The following is a 15251-nucleotide window of genomic DNA, read 5'->3' as shown; positions in this document are numbered from 1 at the left end:
CTCTGCATAATTTATTAGAGAAGCAAACTGCATAAAGGACATTAACACCCGGTTAATATCGCCAACAATATTCTCTCAAACTCAGCATATTAAAATCATAACTCATCATGCCTCTGCATTTCCGCAACACCCCTCCCCCAATACACCCAACGTGCTATGAAGATAACTTCAATTCTGCCCGCAGTATCCTCATTCTTTCAAACATCCAGGCCAGTGCCTTGAATTACCTCTGACTTCCCCCCTTTCTTTTTCACTTTTATCTGCGATATAGCAATCAAAGAGGACAGGCACCAAGAATTTTGGCTATTAAAAGTTTTGTGTCATTGTCTAGTGGGGCAGGAAATACCTATGTTAGGTATTTATTGTCTCCTAATGTTTGTTTTACTTTACACGGTCAAAAACAGAAAATAAGAACAATTTGGAAGTGTTACTATTAGAAGGCAATAAAAAATAACGTTCCAGCCACTTCCCAATGAAGAGTTATTAAAAGATCAGATGGATTAAACAATGGTATTTTTATTAGCTTTATTATTTTTAATTAGCTTTATTTAAGCTACGAGTAGTATCGAAGAAGAGGCTATATCCTTGGCGACAGAATGCAATTAAAGTCCAATATTTATATTTGTTGCAGAAATCTTTATTTGAAACTGATGAACGGTCTGCCATGGGGTGACTCTTCCAGAAACTATTATTACTTTCCAAAGTCACGCTGAGAGTGGGCAGTCTCTCCAAAAGAACTACAAATCCCAGAATGCCCTTTCCCCATCTTTTCCGCGAGAGTCCCGGACAGCTAGATCAACCAATCCCTTCATGGAAAACCTATCCTACCAGCCAATCAGAAGGCGAATGAGCGCCTAAAGTCGGGAGGCGGAAGACGCCGTAGGTTTGAAATTGCAAAGTTGGCGCGGCTGTCGGAGGTGGGCAGTTAAGCGGCTTCGGCTCATGTCTTGTGTTGGGAAGGCAGCGGGGCTCCGGCCTCCCGGCGAAGGTAAGAGAGGAGGGAGCTCAGCTGAGCTCCCCGACCCGCCTGTCACAATAGTGGAAAATGAATTTGGGAGCCGATGTGTGTTTTCTGGGCGGAATGTGAGTTTTCAGGGGCGGAATGTGTGTTTTCGGGGCCGGAATGTGTGTTTTCGGGGCCGGAATGTGTGTTTTCGGGGGCGGAATGTGAGTTTTCGGGGGCGGAATGTGTGTTTTCGGGGGCGGAATGTGTGTTTTCGGGGGCGGTGTCTGTGAAATGCACGTCTTGTTGCTGTTTGTGCGTCTGGACCTCGCGGGGTGGGCAGCGGAGAGTCTGAAGCGTTTTGGGTTTCGCCGAATGAGATGTCTGTGGACTCCTGGAAAGATATTCGGTCTTTGGGAAGGTTTTAGCGTTACGGAGAACTGGTGGGGCCTGGAGCCTTACATCCTTTTATTACAGAGGAGGACGATAAGGCCCAGAGAGTCGAAGTGACTTGTACAGGTCGTGGACTGAACTCCCACTCCAGTCTTCATTTTACTGCTGACTTTCCTGATCTGGGGTGGGAGGAAAAGGCAGGGTAGATGTGTGGGGTCTTATCCTATGGGGGAGGGCCCGCCATCTGGGACCCGGCGATTCAGGCTGGAATTGACAGGGTCAGAGTTGGCAGGGGCGTCGCCAATTATACTTGTGAGAAAATGTAGTCGAAGTCATTTTCCCAGGGTCATAGAGCGTGTGTCGTGTGCAGTTAATACTACTAACGAATTTCTAGGAGGAAAGGGTTTCGTGAATTCTTGCTGCTATGGGATAACCACAGTTAAGCCCAGGTGGCTTTGATGTGCCCTGGAATATCTAGAGTTAAAAGTAAGTTGCTAACCGTTTCTAGCAAAGGTCAAACTGCCAAACTATAGTTGATTGGAATATGTGCCTGATGTGATTAAAGTAACTCAAGAAATACAATGTGTGTTCTATTTGTTTTATAGCATTGTCTTACAAATTGGTAGAGGATGAACTTGCATTGTTAGATAAAAGCATAAATGAATTTTGGAATAAATTCAAAGGCAATGTCAGTGACATCTCCTGTCAGATGGTGGGACTAAGAGATACCTACAAGGACATCAATAAAGCATTTGCAGGTACCTAAGTTAACTTGTAACATGCTGTTTTGGTTCTTTGTTTTTTAGTGTCATTTCAGCTGAATCGAAACATCAATTCCAATTTCTCTTTCAGAAAAACTGTCTGTGAAATTAAAGGAAGAAGAACGAATGATTCAGATACTTCTGGAATATAAAAATCGTATGTGACAAACTAGATCACAGTTTTCTTTAGATTAAAAATCTTTATGAAATCCCTCATGTAAGCAAAACAATGTATTCTGTGTGTATGTGTGTACACACACACACACACACACACACACAAGAATAATCAACATTTATGTATCCATAACCCAGCTTAATAAATAGAACATCCCATGTTATACCTTCCTCTTCTCCCACCTTCCAGAGCTAACCTGTCAATATGTGGTTTAGTATTGTGTTTTTGAACGTTAAATAAAGGGCATCATTTTGTATGAATCCTGTCCATTTTTACACTTAGCATTATACTTGTGAGATTCATCTATACTGATGTGTGAAAGCCAGTATTTTTTAAATACAAGTTTGTTTTTAAGTTGGAAATCACAAAAGGTGGAGTTCCCTGAGCTCTTTAGGGGTCATGGTAGTATGCTTGACAGTTTTTCTCTCCATATTTTTACTACTGTTCTTGCCTTCTCATTTTACAACTCTCCAGATTATCCAGAGTGGATCAGTGGATTATTGAATTCTGACACACAAACCACAGACTTGTGACCACAGGCCAAATTCCACTGGTGACACTAAATTTAGGAGCACCATGTTTTAAACACTATTAAATTGGAATGCCTTTACTTGGGGCACGTTTTCTTTAATTTGCCACAGTCCGTCCGGATAGTTTCTTTTGCTTTGCTTACCCACTTTGCTTACTAGCAACATAACTTTGCGTCATTTTTTCTTTTTTCCACTTTGATAGTACTTTCCCACTTTACTAAATTCTTTGACAATATATTCTACTTTATTGATTTATCATATTATTTAACAATTTATTTGTTAGACATTTAAGATGTTTTCAGTTTTTCACCATTGTAAATAACTGAAAATATTTTTATGTATATAAATACCTGCACACATCTTGTTTTCTTAAGGCAGCTTTGTAAAAATGAAATAAGTGAATCAAAAGACATGAATATCCTTAAGACTTGTCTTACAATGTCAAAAATACTTTCCACAAGGACTCTAGTATTTTGCATTCTTCTCAACACTATTATTTTTATAAACATTGTTGAAATAAATGAAAATTGGTATGTTATTTCTGTATTTGCATTTCTGTAATTGAGGTTAAATTATGTTTATTTATTAACCATCTATCTCTGCTCCATGTTTCTTCTGTTTATTCCTTTTTGTGTGTGTGTGTGGTTTTTTGTTTGTTTGTTTGTTTATGGAACTTATATTTGTATTTTCTTTAGATTAAGAGCAGTAACTCATTGTTGGGGGAGGATAGTTTAATGGTCAAAAGCAGTCTTTGAAGTCAGGACCTGAGTTTGATCCAGGTCTTAAACTCTATTGTATCCTAGCAAAAAAAGCTTTGGGCAAGTGACATAACTGCTGAGCCTTTTTCTTCTTTTAATATAGAGAATAAGACCTACATAATAGTGTTATTGTGAAACTTAAATTTATATAAATAATTTATATAAATATAAGATAGTGGACAAAGTCGCTAGCATATTGTAGAGTTTTATGCTTACTTGAATCAAATATGAATTTTTTCTCCTGCTTGTTAATTTTATGTAGCCAGTATATGCCTTTCACTTTGATTTCTTTTTACCTTTGAGTAAAAATATGTTTCCCCACAGAGTTAATTTTATATTCACAGATACTCTGAACATAGGTTTTGTAAGATTTCATTTTATATTTAAATGTTTAATAAATATGGAATTCTGTATTTCAGCACTGGGGAATAATCTCTTTCTTGATTTATGATATTTCATTTATCATATTAATTATCAAACATTTGTTTGGGAATGCCTTTTTTGTTTAATTGAGCTGTAAGTCAATTCTTCAAGTAATACACCACTATTGTATTAATGTTACCATTACAGATGTTAAATCTGATAGGGCAAATCCCTTTCCTTGTTGTTTTTCTTACCATATTTTCTTAACTACTCTCACCTATGTATTTGTTATATTACATTTTATAATTTTATTAGATCCTTCCTTTCCCTTCCAAATTCCACTGGGACTGCATTAAATATAGAAGTGAATTTTGGAAATACTGACATCTTAATATTTAAAAGCATAAAATGTCTTTCCATGTATCCAGGTATAATATATGTCTCAGACCAGTATTTTTAAAAATACAGAGCCTACATATTTCTTGATATTCCTGAATGTTTTGTTTGTTACTACAGTAAATGAAGTTTTCCCCTTCCTTCCTCCCTCCCTATGTTACTCCCTCCCTTTTATCCCTTCTTTCAATCTTTTTGGTATGCTACAGAATCATATAGCATTAAAATCAGCTGTTTCTTCAAGGCACTGTGTAAAGCCATTTTCTACAATTTGTCTTTGGTGCTGGTGTTTATTTATGTACTTATTTGAAGGTGGGGAGAGCTGCAAGGGTAATGATCTTCTAATTTTCTGTTTCTTGGTTTAATTTGGTATTCTCGTCTTCTCATTTCTATTTTCAAAGACAAATAGGAAAGAATAGGATTTTTTTATTATAATTTTTTTAATCTTTAGGAAATATTTATCAATTAAAACATTCTGTATTAATCTTATGAAAGTCAGTATTTTGCTGTCTTCTTAGATGCATATTAGAGAACAAAGCATGTATAGTCTAGCTAATACTTTGTGCTTCTTACAGAGATCTGCAGGCAGAATAAGCTCATTCAAGAAAAGAAAGATAACCTGTTAAAGTTGATTGTTGAAGTAAAAAGCAAAAAGCAGGAAATGGAAGTACTGACTGCAAATGTCCAGGATCTTAAGGAAGAATATGCTAGGAAGAAGGAAAGTAAGTTTCCAGTTGTAGGTGTATTTAAAACATCAGTGTGAATTTCAAAGTGGTGATAGTTCACAAAGTGGTGATAGTTCTTGCCTGCTCTCCAGCTTATTGCCAGAAATAGATAACATACCTTAGGGGCATAGCCATCCACTCTATGTCTGTGAAGGTAGCTAAGTGGGTTTTATTTTCTTTTGTTTTATTTAAAGGTCCTTTTGATTTTTAATATAGCCAGAGTAATAATGAAATTGATATGGGAGTTTAAGCATAGTGGGAGACAGTTTCACTAAATCAGATTTGCCTGGGAGAAGCCATAGTCTAATTTATCCAACAAATTTATTGATCACACATGAACTCTGCCAGGAACCATTAAGCACGCCCTTTATGCTACAAAGTTTCTTTGTCTAAAAAACTTTCAAATTTGAATGAGTGTCTTGTTTGCCTACAAACGAAGTAATTCTCAAATCTCTCAAAAATAGCAAAGTTTGTTTTGTTGATGCTTTTTCTTATAGTTGTTGTGCAAGTCTACATTTTTGTCATCTCCTATGTATTACTCAGGGAGTAATGTGTTAACTTTAAGAAAAATTTTAAACTGGCATGAAATAAGACTGACTTCTCATGAGAAATACTTATGTTTAAAAGAATAGAATATTTTTCCAATGAAGCAATTTGTTGGCTAACCAGAAAAAGCAAAATAGTGTAAAGGAGGTCTGTTTCTCTACCAGCCATGCAAATCTTGGCCTATTTATTCATGCTACTTATACAATAAACTAGACTGACACATTTCTCTCACTACCTGTACGCATTTTCTCACAAATTTTTCTTTCCATCTTGAATGAACAGAAGCCCCTTTTGCTAATTGGTAGAGATAGAAACTGAATAAATGTAAGCAAATTCATTTGCCTGGCATCATTTTTCTAGTTGTTTTCAAGTTTTTTTAACACGTTGCGTACGGATCACGAGAATCTTCGTTTTTTCTGAGCGGATTTTTATGAGGGATTTAAACCCCGCCATACGCAACAATTTAAAAATTAATTAAATGAGCATTAGTTGAGTGTCATATAAGATGTTTGATACTGTGTATGTTTTTTAATTGTAGCTATTAATACTGCTAAAAAAGCTAGTGAAGAGAGGTTGAAAAGGCTCCAGAAATCTGTAGACGTGTATAAAGATCGACTTGGACTAGAAATTCGAAAAATTTATGGTAAGTATATTAATGTAAATAAAACTTAGGAGTTAGAAAGGTGTCTCTGTCTTAAGTAGAGGAGAATTAAAAAATTTTTTTTCAAAGTAAAAATATTTCACATTTTCAAGTAAAATAATGACTGCATTATGAACTTTTTAGAAAACAGGAAAATTACAAAATTTTAATCACCCTAACATAATTACTGATGCCTTGGTTATTTATCATCCAGTGTTTTAATAAATGTATTTTTTGCATGGTTGCCAACAAGGAAATATTTGTTCCTTGTGTGTACTGGTATTATATGATTAGCATTTCTCCAGATGTAATAGCCTTCATAGTGGTAAATTTAAAATGGTAGTGTATAATTCATTCCATGAATGTATCATAATTTATTGAATCTTTTATCTATTGTTAAACACATGTTTTTCCTCTAACTTAACATTTGGATTCTGCCTGTTCTTTAGTTTTAGAAGTACTGCAGAGAATGTAGACTTCTCTATTTCTTTTATATAATTTCCATGGAATTCCAAGAGAGGTACTGCTGGGTTAAAGCACATAAATAGTCTAACGGCTGTGGATATAGGCCAGTTTACAGCACCGCTTACTGTGTTGGGAGTCCCTGAGATCACCATCAGGTTTGGTGATTAGCCAGAAAGAATTACAGGACTCGGCATATAATCATTCATGGCTCAGATTTGTTGCAGAAAGGATACAAAACAAAATCATCCCAAAAAAGCCACATGAGGCAAAGTCTAGAGGAAACAAACTTTTTAGGCATAAGTTTTCAAGATTTCCTAACCCAGTGGAGTTACACAGGACATGCGATCTTCCTTCAGCATCGAATTGTGACAGTACATGTGATGTGTTGTCTACCAGGGAAGCTCATTAGAGACTCTGGAAGCTTGTGCTGATTTTCCCTGGACTTCATCCCATGCATCTTTTCCCTTTGCTCATTTTGCTGTATTCTTTCACTGTAATAAAGTATACTGTGTTTCCCTGAAAATAAGACCTAGCCAGACCATCAGCTCTAATGCGTCTTTTGGAGCAAAAATTAATATAAGACCTGGTATTATATTTATTATATATGTTATATTACATTACATTACATTATATTGTAGTTTTTGGTTTGCATTTCCCCAGTGATTACTGTTGTTGAGCATCTTTTCATGTGTTTATTGGCCATTTGTATCTATTCTTCAGAGAAATGTCTATTTAAGTCCTTTGTTCATTTTTGAATTGCTTTTTGTTGTTTAGTTGTAGGAGTTTTTTATACATCCTATATGTTAAATTCATTTCAGAGATAAGATTTGCAAATATTTCCCCCCATTCTGTGGGTTAGCTTTTCACTCTTGATAGTGTCCTTTGAAGGACAAAAGTTTTTAATTTCGATCAAGTTCAATTTATTTTTTGTTGTTTGTGCTTTCGATGTCATATTTAAACTACAATACATTTTAAAGCTAATTTGTAACTGTACATTTGGAGACATTGGTTAAGTGAATATAGATACTTAGTATAGAGATTGATCAAAGACAAAGGTAAGAAAGCTCATCTCCGTTGAAAGCTTTGGCATAATACAATAGTCTCATATTAAATAATTTAACCTCTTTTTTCAGGTGACAAATTGCAGTTTATATTCACTAATATTGACCCTAAGCATCCTGATAGCCCCTTTATGTTTTCCCTACACCTAAATGAAGCAAGGGACTATGAAGGTATGTCCTCCTTCTATAACTGGTCTTTAAGATTGGCATCCCCAAATGTTATTTGAATCAGAATATAAAGTAATATAAAGGAAGTAATATTCCTACAATCTATTGTTTTCTTTTCTACTCTTGCTTTTTGGGATATTGTCTTCTAAAGGCTGTGACTAGAGTTTTAATTTATAGATATAATCAAAGAGCATTAATAAGTAATTTCTCTTCTGAGTGACACAGTACCACAGTGGCAGAAAAGTCTAAAAGACAAAAGATCACTGTATTTCATATGCAAGTATGGATTATCCTTTTAGAGAACGTAAAGAGTAGCTATAAAGGATATGACTGTCTAAATGTGAATATTATAATTTATCCAAGTAGGTGATTTTAAAAGCAAATGTAAAATCAGAATCTGATCATTTTTTCCCCAAAATCAATTTTACAATATTATCCCATCCTGAAAAATCCTCCACATTGATAATTTAGCTGAGTTACTGATTCTCCAGTAGGTCAGACGGTTTTTGATTTATGGGGAATATATATGATTGGCAATAGTGTAAACAGGAAGAGAATAGAAATATACTTATCTGTTTTTTATTCTCCTAGTTCCTTTTAAAGTAATTGATTTATCAGAATACAGGAAATGGTTCTCAGCTTTTCATACCTGTGTTCCCATATTAAAGCATTTATGGGAGACACACACTCAGGTGAAATGCTTAGTTGGCTCCCTAATGTGCCTGATGACTCAATTTCTATTCTAATGGAATTTATATTTTAGGAATTGAATTGTACAAATGTTTGGCTTTTTTCTCTTTAGGTAAATACCTTCTAATGAACGCTGAATTTTGAAAACAATCCCCATAAACATCTTACCTAGCTTTTTAGTGTTTTCCAAATTGGATGTCCTCTATTGCTACATAGTGTCAGTATTTGACAGTGTATTAAAATAGAACCTACAGTTTAATTTTGAACCAGCTGCTCTTCTCTGTTCTTTTCTGCTTTTGGTCATGGGCCTTGTTTCCTGAGCAATCTCTACCAAAGAGCTGGAAATTTGATGTGGTCGAATTTCTTCCCCTTGAACAAAGGACAAAACTGATGGTAGAGAATGCTGGATCCTTTTTTGACCGTCCTCTTGCTTGCTCCCAGTATGTACTATCTGGTACAACTACATATGAGATCCATATTGGTATTTGTGACTTGGAGTATCATTTGTTTAGGAGGCACTGTAAATACCACTTTTGGAATAGCAAGCACATTTTCTAATGACCTCCATTGCATTTGTGAAACTTTAGATTTTTTTCCTCCATAATTGTAAGGTTGGCATTGAACACTTTTTTTTTTTTGATCCAGTGGTCAAATATTAGAAGTCAGGCCAATGTTTTAGAGAGAAAACTGACTTACCAGTTAAAAATAAATTGTTAAAACAGTTTAAATAGTTAAAATATATAGGAAAGATGATGGGAAGTGGTATTCTGTTCTTTATCAATATCATTAAGCTCTTCAATCTCTTGACTACCATCTGTTTAAATTTAGAGCAAGATTGTAGTACATAGATGAATATTTAGAGAGTAAGTAAAGGAAAGGTCCAAGAGATAGTTAGGATAAGAAAATCAAGTGCATTTATCATTTTATGCTCAAAGCAATTCAATAAAATGGAATTAAAATTATTTGAATCAGATGAAAGAATCTAAATTAGAAATCCTTCTCTTCCGTAAAATATCTCATTCAAATTGTCTTCTTTTTTTCCCCTAGTGTCAGATAGCGCTCCCCATCTTGAGTGCCTATCAGAACTTCAAGAGAATGTAAGGAAGACCAAAAATTTTTCAGCTTTTCTTGCCAATGTTCGGAAAGCTTTTAGTACTATGGCTTATAATTAATGTATAAATAGTATACAAAAACTGTTTAGTTTTGTTCCCTATTGTGTGTCTCTTTTAAAAAGAATTTTCATCCATTGTCTGCCTGTACTCCTTTTGTATTTTTTAAATATCTCTGTGTGGTGTATTTCTTTATAGAGCGTTTTAATTAAAATCTTAGGAAATAAAATTCACAAAGTCAAATATGTTCTTTTTAAAATGAAAAAACAAATATGTAGATGCACACGCCTGCACACACACACACACACACACTGGACCCTTGAACAACGAGTTTGAACTGTGCTAGTCCACTTAATATGTGGATTTTTCTCCATAAATATACAGTCAGCCATCTGTATCCCTGGGTTTCATATCCACGGATTCAACCAAGTGTGGATGGAAAGCAGTATTTTCAATCCATAGTAGGGAATTCATGTATGTGAAAGGCCAGTTTAAATTACATGAGGATTTTCAACATCACGGGGACTAATCTCTGTAGTTGTTCAGTGGTCAACAATACATATACATATATATTCTTAAATAAATTCTACTGATATATATATATATATATATATATATATATATATATATATACATATATATATATATATATAAAAAATATACAATAATATATATTTTATATTTATATATTAAAATATTTTTATATAGTTTTAATGGCAGGCATGGGTAGTTTATGGCTAGCTTGTAAATGGGAATTGTACAAAGTGCACTGTGTCTCAGTGGTTTTCAAGCTTTTGAAGGTCATGGACTGGTAATATTAAAAAGTTAGGAGGGTGGGCCCAACCTAGAGTTGGCAAATTTTGAAATGTACTTCGTAAGATGAACACTACTAAATAGTACTACCTCCTATCATCCTAATATAAAGGAAAGAATATTTTTTACCTCAGACCATCAGGGATCTACAGTTAAAGAACAAACCATTTCAGAAGAATGTTGGCAGTATTGTAAGATACTCAAAAACGGTTGTATTTTTGAAAATCTAAGTATAGAACCTTTACAACCATTTTGTAATATTTGTACTGTTTAATTGTGGTCTGGATATAACTTCGCTGTGTTGAGAGTCTATTTAACACAGACGAGAGCTCAAGTGTCATGTTGTTCTAGGGTTTTGTTTCGTCCTTGTCCTTTCCTTGTAAAATTGGTTGTATTTAGGTATGCTGGCTATAATGGAAGGCACATAACACAGCTTCATGATACCGTGTTTCCCTGAAAATAAGACCTAGCTGGGACAATCAGCTCTAATGCATCTTTTGGAGTAAAAATTAATGTAAGACCCGGTCTTATTGATACATCTGAAAAGCCACAAAACAATGACCTCCGTGCCTCCAGTTCCTCTCCTGCTTCTCCTTGAAGTCTGGGAAAAATTTCAGGCCAGTTGTCTAGTTAGAGTCAGAAGGGAGGTTCAGAAGCACTTTCGCTCATTTGCCTCATGCCTAGGACCTGACTCAGAGCTCTGCCTTAATAGCAGTAGAATTTATCTGAGGAGCATGCTATGTGGTGGGAATGCCCACTGATCCACCTCAGGGTGCAGACCAGCTTTTAGCAACTGCTGATTTGTAGTAGTGTCTGCACAGAGAGAAAAGGCTAATCAACTAGAGATTGGAGCCTGTTCTAGCAATAGTCTTACCTGTTTTAGCATGAGCTTGGCTAAACGGAGTATCTTACTATTACTAGAGGGAGTACAGTGAGCAGAACTATCCAGTTTTCTGTGGCAGATCTTTACAGATCTGTGGCCTTATTTTTAATATACCTACATTTAAATGAATCTATAAAACCGTATCAAAACCCAACTGTTTTTTGTGGATCTAGCTTGATTTGGAGCTCAAATGATATCAGCCAGACCCATTTCTTAGCTGTTCTTTTCTGGGCTGAGGCTCCATGTGGACCCCAGCAATTTCAAGCCCATTCCAATCCCTGGACCAATCACTGATGATCAGAGGAGTAAAGTACATGTTTTGGATTCTATTAGATCCCCCCCTGAAACCCAGGTGTGGAGGTAGATTAATCTCAATAACTTGAGCTAAGAGTGGAGATGTTCTCAAAAGGGAAAGAGATTAGATATTTGACATTAAATGTAGCAGATGACTATGATAGTTGACTGAATTCCCTGCCTGAAATACATTCACAAGCAACAACCAAAAAACTTCAGGAAAGATCTTCATTCATTGAAACAAGAGAAAGTCCATGTCTCATACCACAAATTCTTGATAACAGTGTTTTGAACCATATTGTAAAAAGGCATTGACGTGGCTTGCCTATGTAAGAAGTTCTGAAGGATCCCTTTACCTGCAAATTAGAGAAATGAAGATTGGGGATGAGGGAAGAAACGGGGAGCTCCCTACTTAGAGTCTATTTCTCTTCAAGGACAGCCATTCCTGACGTCTAATGGGTTTGAGGTGAGGCAAGATTTGGGAACAAGGCCACGTAGCAGGGAAGTCACAAAAGGATAGTGTTGTTCCAGCTTTGCTGCTGGGATCCAAAAAATGTACAAAGAAAAGTACACTATCATACCAAACAAAGGGCCTCAAACCATGGCACTTTATAGTGATTTGTTTTCTCAGCTGGGAGGTTGATTCATTCCAAAATTGGAATTGGTTAGGGCTGACCACCTTAAAATAATGGTTAATACTTTTTTAGCCCTTCTTACATGTCCAGCCCTGTTGAAGCCCTTTACATGTATCTACTTGTTTATATTCCCTCAACAACCTGTGAGGTAGATACTGTCCATAACTTTGTTCTACAGATAAGCAATCCAAGGCACAGAGAGTTTAAGGAACTTCAAGTCACACAGCTGGTAAATGTCAGAGTTGGGGTTCAAAGCCAAGTGTCAGTGGCACCTATCCACGAGTCTCAGCTGGGCTACCCCTTATGCCTCGCTATGCTATATTGCAGGGAAAGTGTGTATAGACAAAGTTCTTAAAGCGTCTGAATAAATTTGAACTTCTGTAATATAATTTAGCTTTTGTGTTTCTATGGAAGTATAATATTTAAGGGGGAAAAGTAGTCTTGAGAGTAGGGAAATATTCTTTGCGTCCTTAGCAATAGGTTCACTAAGGTGACAAAACAGCCACAGGTCTCAGAAACAATAAGCAGAGTACCTGGTCTTTGGAGTCCGTGTGGCTCAGGGAGAAGTTTCTGGGTATGTAGGCCTCATCAACTCCGGTACTTAGGGAAAATGGTATTTGGTTGGTGCAAAAGTAATTGTGGTTTAGAAGGTTAAAAATAATTGCAAAAACTGCAATTACTTTTGCACCAGCCTAATGGAGGGCCTTTGACTTATGCATAAGTCTTTATCTGCTTAATCAAATACAGAGGCCTTAATTTTTTTAGGTTTACTATGTGCCAACCTTGAAAGATTCTGAAGCTAATATTAATGTATTAGCTTAAATTTTAAAATTGGTACATTTATGAAAATTATACTTTGAATGATTATGAATGCATATGAAAGGCAAACCAGGCTATCCTATTCAAGGTGCTCTCTTTATACATCTTATTTAGGATGGCATGTTGTAAAAACAAATAATTTTAAGCATTTCAAGTCTTCCTGACATGGAAATAAAGCATCAGATACAAAGATAGGAAACTTTCTTAAGTGGCAAAAATATGCCCAAACAGTAAAATTGATTGAAATAGAATCCAAATAGGGTTGACTAATGTAGTCCACATTTTGTAATAAAATGGAACAATGAGATCTCTAAAATTAACCTCAATCACTAATTGTTTAAGTTTTAAAAAAAAAACAAAAATCACAAAATCTGCTAAAGCGTTCTAATAGATGTGAAGTTTCAGTTTCCAGACTAACAAGGGTTAGAAAGTGTGGCTTCTCTTCCAATTCAGAAAATTCCTGTACAGAGATAATTATGTTTTTATACTGTGACAGCAAATTGCCTGTTTGGCTATCACTTAGCATAGTGTCTGGCACATTGTAGAAGCTTAATAAATGTTAATGTTGAACACATTATTTAGATTCAATAGAAAATTAATTGGAAATCAAATTACACTTTTGAAAAGCAGCTAACTTGTTCAATAATAACCTGCAAGCATGTTGCTGAGATGTTCAGTAATTTGTGGAAGGTAAAGATGGTTCTACAGGCAACTGTTGATTTAACGACAATAGAGAATAAGATTCCTTCGGAGTAAAGACAAGAGTTTCATCAAAGTAGAAAAAGAGTCCATCAGTGAAGTAAGTAAACTGGAGGATATGTGATCTATTTAAAACCAGCTCCTTTCTTGGTATTGTTAAGTACATTGTGATGTAAAGTATGAACAATGTATGGTGTGGATTGATGTGAAGAATGTCTAGACATGTTCTCTCCTTCCCTGAGCAACTAGCAAGCTGAAAGTAGCAGCTGAGGATATGGTCTAACAAATGGAAAAACTGCAAGGAAGAAGTTATTTTACTTGGCTTAACAGATTTTTGTAAGAATTTGGAAAGAGGAGGCAATATTTGAGGTTCAAATAAATGTGATACGAGTAATGGTGAATATTTGAGGTTCAAATAAATGTGATACGAGTAACTTGTTTTATGAAAATGTCTGTTTTCCAGCATCAACCTGGTATTGTGGAAAAATTTGAAAATTAGGATGTGGCCCAGGCTTTGCTGTATTAAATTTGATACATGATCTTGGGCAAGTCATGTAATCTTTTTGAGCATCAATTTTCTCCTCTGGCCATACTGCGCTATGTGTAGTTTCCCAAGCTTGCCATTTTCTTTTTTGTTGATCAGACCAAGGTATGGGGGAGAGGGAAACAGCAGAAAAAAACAAGTTGAAAATAATGAAAGTATACTTCTGAACACAGGTCAGTGGTTGCATGGGGTTGGGGTTGGGGGCAGGGATTAATTGTGAAGAGGGAACTTTTGGGGCTGCTGAAAGTGTTTTTAACACTTGATTGTAGTGGTCATTGCCAGACTATACATTTATCAAACTCAATAAGCTATATTTAAAAGGGTCGTTTTATTGTATGTAAATTATACCTCAACTTTTGAAAAATGGAAAATAATCTAATTCAACCAGGACTTTGTACATGTAAACTATTTTACATTGTATTGCAATATTTTATTTCCATTTTTGTCTTTTCCACTAGATTGTGCACTCTTTGAGGGTTGACCAAGTTTATTTATTGTTTGAATCTTGTTATTAGCCCACTATCTGGCACAGAGCTCCACACTAAAATGTTCAGTGAGTAAATGGCTGAGTAAATGCATAAATAAATGAGTGAATGAATAGATTAGTTGGGCTATATAATCTCTGAAATTGCTTTCTGCCTCTGAGATTCTAGGAGTCTAACCTCTGTATGCTGTGGCTATTCATTAATCAGTTTAAAAGTAAAATTTAGTCCATCTTAGAAGAAATAGGAGTAAAATCAAATTCCAAAGAATTTTTCATGTGGAATAAAATTCAGTTATGAACCTCAGTATAATCCTATGGTTTATTTCAGCAAAGCCAGTTTATCTAGTATGGTTAAAACGG

At 35.4% G+C, this 15251-nt stretch overlaps 1 protein-coding gene across 2 annotated transcripts; it reads left to right on the top strand.

Annotated features, from left to right (window-relative positions):
- Positions 1-838: 838 nt before the first annotated feature.
- Positions 839-9858, top strand: SPC25 (SPC25 component of NDC80 kinetochore complex). Of its 2 annotated transcripts, XM_019727492.3 has the most exons (7): positions 839-988; positions 1942-2094; positions 2189-2254; positions 4892-5038; positions 6126-6230; positions 7826-7924; positions 9659-9858. In XM_019727492.3, the coding sequence occupies exons 1-7, from the start codon at positions 943-945 to the stop codon at positions 9781-9783; spliced, it is 741 nt and encodes a 246-aa protein (XP_019583051.3). In that variant the 5' UTR covers positions 839-942; the 3' UTR covers positions 9784-9858. The 2 variants fall into 2 exon arrangements, with proteins under 2 accessions (XP_019583051.3, XP_088650168.1); XM_088794042.1 differs by lacking the exon at positions 2189-2254.
- The last annotated feature ends 5393 nt before the right edge of the window (positions 9859-15251 follow it).

This window comes from Rhinolophus sinicus, chromosome 17 (genome assembly GCF_057876585.1).
Source record: "Rhinolophus sinicus isolate RSI-liver-muscle chromosome 17, RSI-T2T, whole genome shotgun sequence".
Taxonomy (NCBI): domain Eukaryota; kingdom Metazoa; phylum Chordata; class Mammalia; order Chiroptera; family Rhinolophidae; genus Rhinolophus; species Rhinolophus sinicus.
Note: the sequence above shows the minus strand (reverse complement) of the source record. Positions and strands in the feature narration are given on the sequence as shown.